This window comes from Myotis myotis, unplaced genomic scaffold (genome assembly GCF_014108235.1).
Source record: "Myotis myotis isolate mMyoMyo1 unplaced genomic scaffold, mMyoMyo1.p scaffold_m19_p_2, whole genome shotgun sequence".
NCBI lineage: Eukaryota > Metazoa > Chordata > Mammalia > Chiroptera > Vespertilionidae > Myotis > Myotis myotis.
The window spans coordinates 102,352,006-102,365,426 of NW_023416324.1; the positions used below are offsets into that span (position 1 = coordinate 102,352,006).

General features: G+C 39.8%; 1 protein-coding gene across 9 annotated transcripts in view; it reads right to left on the reverse strand.

Moving 5' to 3' along the window:
* Positions 1-4,089: 4,089 nt before the first annotated feature.
* Positions 4,090-13,421, reverse strand: part of XRN1 (5'-3' exoribonuclease 1) — a 182,119-nt gene continuing 172,787 nt past the window's right edge. For 7 of the 9 annotated variants that reach the window (XM_036347036.1, XM_036347032.1, XM_036347033.1 and 4 more), the window contains 5 exons: positions 13,210-13,391; positions 10,615-10,728; positions 10,419-10,521; positions 5,396-5,556; positions 4,090-4,413 (listed from right to left, as the gene is read on the reverse strand). In XM_036347036.1, the coding sequence (XP_036202929.1) occupies positions 4,111-4,413; positions 5,396-5,556; positions 10,419-10,521; positions 10,615-10,728; positions 13,210-13,391 (863 nt within the window). In that variant the 3' untranslated portion in view covers positions 4,090-4,110. Of the gene's footprint in view, positions 4,414-5,395; positions 5,557-10,418; positions 10,522-10,614; positions 10,729-13,209; positions 13,392-13,421 lie in introns of those variants that run through there. The other 2 variants (XM_036347038.1, XR_004973779.1) reach the window with 2 other exon arrangements.

Consider the following 13,421-nt stretch of genomic DNA (forward strand, 5'->3'; position numbering starts at 1 on the left):
ATGCAAACATACAAGAACAAACAGCTTAAAAAATCATTCTCAAGTGTTTAATTAAAATCCATATAGCATTTAACATGTACAATGTTTAAACTCTTTCAGTGATTCTTACATTTAAAAATCCTTTTGCACAACATTTTGAGGCTAACTTCATGCTATAAATTTACAAATGAACAACACAAAAATACATTTGAAGTCCATTCTATTGCAAGTTTAAAACACTTTAATTGCAGATAATGTAAAGATATTAAAAAAACTACAAAATGAGCACAAAAGTCTCTTCCCTTTTGAGTTTTTAATAAAATACTGTTCTTTAGAAGATCTAAGGAAAATTTCTAGTTACTTATAAAATAGTTATGTGAGAAAAGAAAGGAATTAAAATATACATGTATGAATTATACTTAATCATATTGTTTAAATGAACAAACTGTGGAACACTTTGATTACACAGCACACTCAAAATATATGAAAACACTCTAGGAAGCAACTGGGTGCAGGCAAAAGAAAATGTAAGGGATGAGAGGCAAAAACCCAAACCAAACCAAAACAAAAAACCCTCAAGACAAACAAACCTCTTAACTGTAAGGGGAAGAAAGAAAAGAACTTAAACCAAACTGTGGACCAAGTTCTCTCATATTATTTCATTAGAAATGGGAAAGGGATTTGACTTGAAGTGACTAAACCATCTATAGGAACTTAACTGTTGGGCCTGGGCAGCATACCAACTGCTGAAACTGTTGGAAAAAATCATGTTTACAGGTAAACACCCAGCTCAAAAAGCTGGGCTATTGTACATAGTTGTTTTAAAAACTGCTGACCAATGAGATAAAGCATGGTAGAACTACAATGGAGCTCCAGTTCTATCTTAAGGTAAAAATAAAACAACCATTACGCAAATGTATGATTTACTCATAGAAATAAAACAGATGCTTAAAAAGTAAATGAAATAGACCCTAAAACTTATCTGCTTCCTTGAGCTAGAAAATATAAAATAATCTGAAAAAGCAGTGATTGGATATGTCTTATTTAACTGGTTTCCCTCTTCCAACCACCGTCTCTCTCTCCCCCTTCTTCTTAAAACTAAGATAAGTTTGGAAGTATCAGTCTAAAATTAAAGCAAATACCTGATCAGAGAAAAGGAAGTAAACAACAAAAAACCTGCCTTGAGTTCTTCATCCCTCCCTTCAATAGGGGGGAAAAAGGATCTCTTTATCTTTTTCTCATCAGATGTTTAAGACTTTGGTCTACACGATGTTTAAATCAATTAGTACATTCTTTCTGCTAAATTATAAAGCTCAGGTAATGTCAGAAATTGTGAACAGAAACAATGAAACTGGAAGGATCAATCTTCTAAATCCACTTACTGCACTCAAAAAGAAAGGAAAGAAACATTCCTGAACAAGAATACTTAGATTTAACTGCTCCAGTTATGTGGAAACATGGGGCGATCTGGGGACCCTGCTTTTCGGCGCCTTCATTGCCCCTGTTCTTGCAGCAAGCCCACAGCAGATCCAACCGTGGAACAGACAGATAACTAAACTTTTCGGTGGTTGAGTCAGCCCACCCAAAAAAGAAAAACTGTTAGTTTCCCAAACTATCAATGGATCCAGTCTCCTTATGATTATCTATATATAAAAGCCTAAGCAATTGAACGACTGGTCGCTATGACATGCACTGACCACCAAGGGGCAGACACTCAACGCAGGAGCTGCCCCCTGGTGGTCAGTGTGCTCCCACAGCAGGAGCGCCGCTCAACTGACTGACAGGCACTAGATGCAGGGCTCATGGCTGTGTAGCTCCACTTCAGTGTGAGCCTCTCCCAATCGGGACTGACTGGGTGTGAGCCAGCAGCAGGTGCAGTGGGGCCAGGATGAGTGGAAGTGGCAGGCAGGAGCAACAGGAGACATTGGACTGCAGGTTTCGGCCCAATCCCTGCAGGCCACACCGAGGGACCCCACCGGTGCATGAATCTGTGCACCAAGCCTTTAGTCATGAGATAAAACAGTCTACAGGGAGGGCACATCTCCTATGGACGTCGGGCCCACATTTGGAATAAGTCTACACGGGGAGAAGAGTACAGACTAATGCCTGACCATTACCTCGTCATTACAGAGCTCCCTTCCATTTTAATCTCTTTAATCTTGACCTTCAGAATAACATATTTTAAAAAAAGAGAAGGAGGAACGAAGAGAAACACGTCTACTGCCTATTCATGTAGAACCATCAACTTGCTTTGCTCAGATACGGGAATATCCTCATGGGTTCAGTGGCATCATGCTTACTGAAATTTTTCTTGGAGTTTTCAGTTGGTGTGCATTCCTTGCTCTGTGATCTAAAAAATCTGTGAGCTATGTATGCACTGTTTATAGAGTGGCCACACAGAAGTGATGAGGGAGGCCATTACTGAATGCTGGAGTTTGTATAGTTACAGAAGGTGAAAAACATTAGACACTTTAAACAGAACATTACTGTCACAATTTAACTTCCTTGTATTGCATTCCCATAATAGATATTTCCTTTTAAAACAAATAGGTTGTGAGGCAATAAGGACAAACGCTGAGAATTATTTGAACGTAATTACTCAAGATTCCACTAGAGACAAAAGAAACACTCCCAACAAGGAACTGCTGGCTGGACACTGCTGAACCTGTGAATCTAGGAAACAAATTAAGATCACAGACCCACATGAACATAACAAAAGACAGATAATGAACATTTACCTCTTATACTAAAGGCACTATTAATATACAAATAACCTATTAACGTTTAGAGAAACTCTGAAGCCAGCAGTTAAAGGAACTCACTTGGTCAAGGCCAGCACTTTAAACAGAGAGACCACTCTAAGACTCATGGCAGAGTGTCCAATGCACTCAATCAAGTTAGATATAAGAAGCAGCTCCATATAAAAATTGTGGTTCCAACTTTTTAAAAAAGTATGATAACTTACTTCCTTAAAAATATAAGCACATCACAAAAACTAAAGGATAAATATATATATAAAAATTCAGGCCCTGAACCACTGATAAATTTTAAAAACTCTAAAAGAATCCTAGAGCCACAGCTTGAACAATACCCCCCACAAGACATGCAAAGACCAAGTGCTGGTGCTGGCCAGTGCAGCATTGAGCTAGGAGCAGGGAGACAATGGAAATAATGCACACCAAAATGGTATTGTGCTTGTAACACATGTGCTTGGATATTAGAACTACAATTTCCTCAGCTAGGGAGCACTAAATGGGGACCAACATGGAGCTCTTACAGCTGTGCAAGTGAGCTCTACAAAATAATAATGCAATATCCTTAATTAACATGATTAATAGCTTCTACTTTATTCTACTGGAAGATTAATTTATAATCATTGTACCCTGTAAATTTTTAAACTTAATTTTATTTGAAATTACAAATGCTGGTTCTTGAATATCTACAAATATGTAATTAGTTGCTTAAATCTAGATTGCTATTTATAATTGTTAAGTAATTAAGTGAAATATTCTGATCAGTATTCTAAAGTTGCTTTGGTACAAAATTTGGAATAAAGCAAAACTGGCAGCACCACACAGTGTGATCAGTTCACAGCAGGTCTAAGAGACTCACAAAGACAAGAGAAGATACGTTAAAATACATGTACATAAGAGTCAGTCCCCTGAAAATTCTGTTACATCATTAAAAAGAAAAATGAAATTCATATTCAGTAAATTATACTTGGGGCCCAGTTTTTATGCTCCGTTTAATTATCCCTCAATGACATGTAAAAATGTTTATTATTATTGCAATATTATGTCTAATTCATAGTTTAGGACAAGGCCAGTAGTCAGAGTGGTCCATTTTAATGCTTAGTCTGCTAGTATTATTTTCACACAAGCTTTAATTTAGTCTTTTAAAAAATAGCTTTATTGAGGTATAATTAACGTAAAGCAAACTGCACATATTTAAGATGCACAATTTGATATATAGTCTTTTAAACAGCATGAAAAGTGCCCCACAACTTAAGTTAAAATTTTCCAATTGAAATATATTATCTTAAAATAGCACATTCTATTTTTTTTTTATGAGACACAGATATGGATTTATAAAAAGGTGGGTGAAAAGAAATTAATTTAACTTCAAGTACATTTATTCAGAAGGTTTAGAAATGCCAAAATTGACAGCTAGTTTTCTTGATTTTTTTCTTGAAGAAGAGCTGGGTGCTGACTTATGGTGAGATATACTCTGGCCTTGCGAGGCAGCTTCAACTTGAAAGGAAGATGCAGGCTGAGTAATCTGAGAGGACTTGAAGGGAGCTGATGAACTCTCCTGTGGAATCACTTTGGGGACATCGGAAGACCCTGGCTGGCTAGTCTGAAGTGGGGTGGCTTGAGAACTCTGGGCCTCCTTATTCTCTAAGTTCTTTTTGTTTGCAACCCTTTTTTTAGTAACCTTTAAGGAATAAAGACATCATCGATTAAGAATGTAGGCTAAAAAAAACTAGTGTCAGAAAATACCATAAACCATGCTGGTAATATTTGTTGATCACTGCTGACTTGTAACTTCCAATTATAAGTTCCCAAATGAGACTTTAGAAATTAAAGGAATTTATAGTTATGAATAAAATATCTAAAAATTCTTTGTACCTTAAATATAAAGAAATTTTATATTCCTGAATTTAAATCACTTTGTACTAGAAAAGGATATCATTACTTGCTGCAATTATTATTATTTATTAGAATACTAGTGGCCCCGTACACAAAAATTTGTGTACTCGGGGGGTCCCTCAGCCCGGCCTGCGCCCTCTCGCAGTCTGGGACCCCTTGGGGGATGTCCACTTGCTGGCCAGCACAAATGGGGACATAGCATCAAGTCCCCCTGTGCCAGAAGACCCAGAGTCAAGTCCCCACCCACTTGCATGTGCCCCCTGGACACAGCATTCAGCCTCATGGAGGGGCTGACAGGCCCAGACACTGCAGCGGCAGTGGCGGCAGCACAGTGGAGAGGCTGGATCGGCCTGCTGGAGTGGGTGGGTTGTGCCTCACTGCTTGCCCCCGCAGCCCCTGGCTGGGTCTACAGGCCCGGACACTGCAGCGGCGGCCGTGGCAGCAGAGAAGCGAGGCTAGATCGGCCCGCTGGAGTGGTGACAAGCCTGGACACTTCAGTGGCGGGGCTGAGGGGACTGGGTGCCGCCATCTGTGTGATGGAGTGATGGTTATTTTGCATATTACTCTTTTATTAGATAGGATAAACTCAGACAGCAGGGACCAGGTCAGACTGGTACCACTGGTCACTATCTCAGCACCTAGACCAGTACTGGGCTTCTAGTTGGCAGTGATAGGTAATTACTGAATAATACACTATTCTATTATCAGTCATCTTTGAGCATTGAGAAATTCTCTTAAAACATAACAATTCTATTTTCAGGTCTCACCTGTAGAGGTATGAATTGGTTGTGCACACCACCTGCCATTCCCCCAGCCATGGGCATGGCCCCAGAATATGAAGTATGATGAAAGGGCTTTCCAGAAACTGGCACTGGTGCTCCCCATGGCACTGAGCCAAAGAGATGAGATGATGAAGGCATTATATTAGCTGTTAAAAATCACAGAAAATTTATATTTTAGTAAAATGGTCTTAACAAAGCCCTGAAATGTAAGACTTCCTTGTGCTATGCTTCTTGGCTTTTTTCACTTTGGCAAAGAGGCATACACTTAACTTTAATCTTGCTTACAACATTCAACCTCAGAAGCCCCTTTTAGGACTATGAACAATTTACATAAGTCAGCTTATCATTATGCTGTCTAGCCTACAATGGCCAAGAACAACATATACTGATGTGAGCTTTAGGAATATTTGTAGCACTATTTTAAAAATAATAAAAGGGTTATTGAAACTGTCCCTTGGGGGACAAAAGCCAGGGCACAAAGAGAGAAATCTTAAGGATCTCACCTGCCCCCAATGCTAAGTGGCTTCCATAGTGTTCCCAGCCTACAAAAAACCCCCCAAAGCCCAAGTGTTCAAATGTGACCATTTTCATGACATGTAGAATCTTTCTTTTCCCTATTCTAATATTTTTAATTCAAGAATTTTTAAAAATTTACATCTTCCCTGGCTGGTGTGGCTCAGTTGGTTGAGCACTGTTTTGTGCACTGCAAGGTTCCTGGTATAATTCCAGGTCAGGGCCCATGCCCGGGTTGCTTGCTCAATCCCCATTAGGGGGGTTGCAGGAGGCAGCCAACTGATGTTCCACTTTCACATCTATGTTTCTCTTTCTCTCTCTCTCTCTTCCCCCACCCCTCCTGTTCCTTCTCTCTTTAAAAAAAATTAAAAAGAATTTATATTTTGTTTCTTATTAAAAGTACATTGAACCAGGAGTTTCCAAACCTGATTTAAGGTTGTATACTGAATCACCTCAGGAGCTTGTTAAGTACGGATTCCTGGGCAAAGTTTCACACTTAATAAACCAGAGTCAGAGAGGTCCAGGAATCTGTACTGTTAACAAGCTACACAGGAGATTCTTACTAGTATGTGGGTAGTATCAGTGCAGCATGTGGGCACCACTGTATTACACAACACAATGCCAATGAAGAAGATATATACTGGTTCAAACTTTCTTTTCAGAGAGATAAAGGCAGTTAGAACTGTAACATAGTATAACTTAATTAAAATTAAGCCCCTTAAGAAATTTTTGTATTAGGAGAATCATAATACACTGTCATGAATTATACATGCACAAATTCTGATGACGAAAACTAAAAACATTGAGAAAATTAGGTCTTGATAATATCTATAAGCAACTTTGGTAGCAGTTGTGATGTTAAGATGATTCAGTTTGGCTATACAGAAAAATCAGATGAAACTAATTCTGCCTTAGGATTCAATGCTCAACTGCTTTCTAGCTTTGACCCTTTGCTAAATAGTAAAATACCATTCTGATTCTTGATCTTTCTTTTTTAAAAAAATATTTTTGTTGCCCTAACTGGTTTGGCTCAGTGGATAGAGCGTCGGCCTGCAGACTGAAGGGTCCCAGGTTCGGGGGTGTGCAGGAAGCAGCTGATCGATGTTCCCTCTCATTGATGTTTCTAACTCTCTATCCCTCTCCCTTCCTCTCTGTAAAAAATCAGTAAGATATATTTCAAAATATTTTTTTTGTTAATCCTTACCCAAGGATATTTTTTCCATTGATTTTTAGAGAGAGTAGATGGAAGAGAGGGAGGGAGGGAAGGAGGAAAGGAGAAAGAAACATTGATATGAGAGAGATGCATTGATTGGCTGCCCCCTGAATGCACTCTTGAGGATCCAACCTGCAACCCAGGTACATGCCACTGACCAGGAATCGAATCTGTGACCATGCAGTGCAATGGCGAACACTCTAACCACTGAGCAAGACTGGCTAGGGCCTGATTGTTGTTGTTAATCCTCAACTGAGGATATTTTTTCCATTGATTTTTATAGAGAGTGAAAATGAGGGAGGAGGAAAGAGAGAAAGGGGAGGGAGAGGGAGAGGGAGATATTAATGTGAGACACATTGCTTGGTTGCCTCCTGCATACACCCCAACTGCAGCTGGGGAATGAACCTGCAACCCAGCTATGTGCCCTTGACTGGGAACTGAACCTGTGACTCTTCGGTGAGTGGGCCAATGCTCTAACCGAAGCACTGAGTCACACCAACCAAGGCCAGGGCCTAATTCTTGATCTTTTAAATGTATTTCCCCCTCCTCTCTGACCTCTTCAGACCATCTATTACTTGTATTCTGAATTTCAAGGCAATCTGTATCTCTTTTCATTCACTGTGCTAAGTGTTTGGTGGCTCTTTCAGTTTAGAGATGCATGTCCTTCAGTCCAGAAAGCTTTCTTATCTATTTCTTTGATACTTTTCCTCCTTTCCATCTCTGGTCTCTTTTTCTGGAACTCTAATTAGATGGGTGTTGGATCCATGCACACTGTCCCTTCTTTCTTATTTTCCACCTTTTGTCCTGTTCTTCTTCTTGAGATTTCCATGGCTTTGCTTGGGCTTTATCTACTGAAAAATCAACTCAATATTTGATTCTTGTTCTCCAATTATTCTTTTTTTCATACTTTCTTATTTTTTTGGTTGCAATATTGTTATTTCCTACATTATCTCTGTTTCCAGGTCATTTTCCTTTGTTTTTGTTTTGGATTCTCTTTTAATTTTAGAGATTCTCTTTTCCTAAAATGTTCAGGATCTCCCAGTTTATTCATAGGAAAGCACAAGACCCAGCAACGATTAGAAGCAGCATCTGTGTGGGAGGGCTACAGGACTCAAGGGCTTCTCTCGAGGATGCCTGAGTGGTAAGCCACCTTTTGGTTGTTGGGACAACCTCCAAATGTCAGTAGGTCTTTTCTTTGGAGTTCAATGAATTTCTCAAAAGAACCATCCTCCAACTAACTTCCTATCTGGGCTATGGCTGGCTACAGAGGGAAAATAGGATGGGGAAATCAAATTTACTTTAATCTCAGTTTTCAGCCTAATATCTCATTCTCCACTCTGACCTGGTGTTCCCACATATCTAGGGAGCCCTCTGGAGAACATACCTCCAGCCTTTTGTCTAAAGAGGCACTGCCTGGCTGTGTGGAGAAGGGGCTTAGAGAGGATCCCATCACTCCATACAGACTCTAAACCCATACCACCCTTCTTAGCCCAGACCTCATCTGACACCGTGGCAGAGTCTGACACTTCCAAGGTCTGAATCTCTTGGGAATTCTAAAAGACAATCTGCTTATCAGCTCATTTGTATCCTCTTCCATAGACACTTTAGTTTGTAGCCTAACTCTACTATATGCTATACTATGCTGGTTACTACTCCTTTAATTGCTTTTCTCATTACAAACTTTTCAAACCTCTAATTTGCTGATTTTTTCCTCTCATCTCTTTGTCCTAACACTTTTAAAGTAATTTATTTTTTAGTTCAAAGGAGTTTAGGCAAAAAAAAAGATAACTTGTTTAATCAGCATTAGTCATTTTTAATGTTTTAGTGAGGATTAGGTATGTAGAAATCCTGGAATAATAATACTTGGCATATAGTAGACTCAGAAAAGTAATTTTCTAAATGTGAAACAAATAAGTTATTGGTCTTAAAATGGTAATGATTAGGATATGAAGAAGCCAACTGTCATTAGGGAAAAAAGGGTGACAAAAGAAATGCTAATGAACTTAAGATTTAGAATCATAAAATTGTAAAATGTTAGTCTCAAAGAGATCCTAGGTGCATCTAGTATAAATAAGAAAATAGAGTTGCAAAGAAGTTCCATCATTTTTTCAGTCATTAATGAAAGAGCCTGGACAAAAAGAGTCTGAGTCCCCAGGGATCTTTCCAGGCCCTACCACACTAGGAAGTCACCACTGGCTACTTGAAGCTCCCTGCTCGATAACTCAGGCATCACATTTGGAGGAGGAAGAGAATTATGAGAGAATATTACGAAACACACAGTGAGCTTAAAAATCCCTCTACTCTCCATTTCCCTCATCATGAAGGACAGTGTCTTTCACATCCACAGCTTCAAAGCCTGACCTATTTTTACTCCCTTCATCTCTATTTTCTCCCAAAGGTTTTTAATGTCTACCTTAAACCAAAATTCATGTTGGCAGCTTCTGGGGGAATATGGGGCTACCCAAAACAAAATGCTGTCCTATTCTAGCCACACTAGAGGCTGTAGGAGGGAAACGACATTTCCAAATGAATCTGTAGGCTCTGGTTTCAGGCTAACTTCTCACAATTCTTTCTTCTATTCCCTAGACAGTTATATAAAACTAGAGGCCTAGTGCATGAAAATTCGTACACTTGGAGGGGGGATCTCTCAGCCCAGACTGCACGCTCTCACAATCCAGGACCCCTCGGGTAGGGTCCAGTCCCATCGCAGCATGGCTCTGGTTCCCCGGGCCTGTGGGCTGTCGGGGAGGGACCAAGAGGCCAATCTGATTGCAGCATGTCTCTGGTTCCCCAGAGCCTGAGGGCGGGGGAAGGGATCAAGAGGCCAGTCTGATGGCAGCATGGCTCCATTCCCACAGCTCCATCCTGCCACCATGCTGCAGGCAGCTGGGACCCAGAACTGACTCCCACCCCGCCGACCAGGACCCTAGCCTGCTGTTTGGTCATCCATCTGATCGTTTATGTCATGATGGACCCTGGCTCTTTATATATTAGGATTTTTCTTTAAAATGATGCATTTTTAAAAATATATATTTTATTGATTTTTTACAGAGAGGAAGAGAGAGGGATAGAGTTAGAAACATCGAAGAGAGAGAAACATCGATCAGCTGCTTCCTGCACACCTCCTACTGGGAATGTGCCCGCAACCAAGGTACAGGCCCTTGACCGGAATCGAACTCAGTCCGCAGGCCGACGCTCTATCCACTGAGCAAACCAGTCAGGGCTAAAATGATGCATCTTGAAAGAACTTTCTAAATATAGTAACTGCAAATATTATCTTACCAGTAGGTTGGGGAAAAACTGGAGGAATGGTTCCAGGTGGTACAGCAGGAGGATAATTTGCAAATATCGGTGGAGGCAAAGGGAAATTCATTCCTAAGGAGCCCTATGGAAGTATTTGAAAGTTGTAAGACAGTGCAATAATAACAGCTCTAGTAATTAATTCAAACTTAGTAGAGAAGTCGTGAACAGTTCTCACCAACTGCTGTAAAGCAAAAAGTGCAGCTTTGTCCTTGGCTTCTTCTTCAGAATGGCACTGTGGTCCATGCACCAGCAAGCCATTAGGTAATTTCACCTGGCAAACTATCATTGTCTGAAAAAGAGAATGTGAAATGTCTATGAAAGTCTGGCTAGGAAACCAACTTCTTCCCTCAAAGCTTAGTTTAAACAAGTAGAATAATTTTAACAATCTGTTGAAAAAAAATTCAAGAATTCAAAAGAGGACTATTTAAATTTTGCATTAGGCCCAGCCAGCGTGGCTCAGTGACTGAATGTTGACCTATGAAACAGAAGGTTATGGTTTGATTCCCAGTCAGGGCACATGCCTGGGTTGCAGGATTGATCCCCAGTGTGGGGTGTGCAGGAGGAAGCTGATCAATGATTCTCTCATCACTGATGTCTCTATTTCGCTCTCCCTTTCCCCTCCTCTCTGAAATCAATAAAAATATATATTTTAAAAAATGTTGCATTAGCATGCAAAAACTTTAGAATTATTACCTTATCTTTCAATGTTTACAAAATAAAATGCCTTCTAAGCTAGCTGAAGGGTCGAGCATCCTAATGCAAATGAAAGCCAGCAAAACTATTTTCTTTATACCAAGGCCTGGGAAACTAGGACTTATACTTGTATCTGTAAGTAAGGTTTCACTGGAACACAGCTGTGTCCATTCTTTTATGTAACCTCTATGGCTGTTTTATACTGTACCTGCACAGTTGAGTAGTTGTGATAGAGAGCACATGGCCTGCAAAGCCTGAAATATTTACTAGCTGGACCTTTAGAGAAAAAAAATTTGCTGGCCCCTGCATTACACCATTCTCCAAACAGCAGATATTTTGCCAATATGAATTAATTACCCAAATCTAAAAGATTCAGAGGTTTTATAGTTTTATATTCACATTTAAATTATAACTCTTTACATTATACTTTTTTATTTTACAAAAGGGATTCTTTCTTTTAAATTGTACTTTTTCAAAAGGTAGCAGAGTTTAACTTTGCTTTCTGTTTTAGGCAATAATGTATCAAGAACTCAGATGTAAAAAGGATAAAACATACTTTCTTGTAGCTAGTGGTCCTCAAGATGCAGTCTGGGGACCTTGAGGGTCCCTGAGACACCTTCCAGGGGTTGTTGAAGTCACAACTATTTTCATAATAGTATTAAGATGTTATTTGCCTTTTTACTCTCATTTTTCCACAAGTATACAGAAGACAAAAAGTTCATTGATATAGTTTCAGATTCTACATTGCAACTAACTTTCAAGAAAACACTACCTTTTACTGTAGTATCAAATATCCACAGTTATATGAAAAGGCTATTAAAATCCTCCCCCCCCTCCCCCCTTAAAAGATTTGTTTTTATTGATTTCAGAGAGGAAGAGAGAGAGAGAGAGAGAGAGAGAGAGAAACATTGAGGGGGAATATAAGACAACTGGGGGGCTAGCAATCTGAATCTGTGCCAGTAACCAGTATTCTGACGCACATTCTCGCTAGTATAATTAAGCCCCATTCTTATCGTTAAGGCTTGTCTAGCCTTACAGAACCTGCTTTCCGGAATACTTCCATTGTACAGAGGCCATAAACCATGAACCATACATAAGCCCCGGAGGGAGTTGGCAGTGCTGGCGCCAGTCAGGCCTGGACTTTGGGTGTATTCTCACTTCCCCCATTCCAACCCACGGGGGGCTGCAAAGCCAGCAAAAAGTCTGGAAGCCTGGTCCATATTTGGGAAACAAAGCAACTCAGAGGATAAAAGGGAAAGCTCCCCCTACATTCAACACTCAGGCTTTGGAGACTGACTCCCCTGAGTCACCGCACTAGTGCATCTGCAAATAAGGGTTTTTTCCTGAATCTTCTGAGTGCCCATTGTGTGTTTTCCAGTTGCCTGGTAATTTCTGCAACAACATCAATGATGAGAATCATTGACTGGCTACCTCCTGCACACCCCCTATTGGGGATTGAGCCTGCAACCTGGGCATGTGCCCTGACTGGGAATCGAACCTTGGCACTACTTGCCCTCCTCCCCCAGTTCATGGGTTGATGCTCAACCACTGAACCACACTGGCTCCATTTTTCAACTATCTACGTGAGGCCAGGTTTACTTGATTGATTTTAACCAAAACAATGTATCACAAGAGATTTAAAGTAAGAAGATAGGAGAATCTAGCTTCTTCTATTAAGCTAGACATGGAAAAAGTTTGCAAAAATGTAAAGCAAGGCCATTTACTACATTTTAAAAAAAACGTATTTTTAAATAAATATTTAAAAACCTTTTAGTTTTAATTTCTAGTACAGTAAATATGGATATAACACAAATAAACAAAGTTTCTTTGAGGTCCACCCCCAAAAGTGGGGAGTTTCTAAGATCAAAAAGTTTGAACTAAGATTCTTTAGACCAGAGGTGGGGAACGTTTGGCCTGTGGGCTGTATAAGGCCTACGAAATCATTCGGTCTGACCCTGCCAAGGCATTAAGGTGAGTTAATTTAAAAAAATGTCTTTTTTTAGCCAAAGACTTTCAGTCAATTTATTTAAACTCAGTGTTAAAGAACATATTTAAATGGAACAGTAGTATACTATACCTGTGGTGTTCTAAGAAAGGAGAAATCTGGTTGTGGCATTCCAATAAGGGAACAAATTTTTGAGAGTTCAGTTACTGGTGTGGACACAGGAGGGATCTGGCTTGAAGCAGGCCAGCATACATTGTCTATAGACCGAACATGATGGTACTCACTAGCACTTTGAGGCTTGTTCACATAAGATGCTACCAAAAAAGAGAACAGGACATATCTGT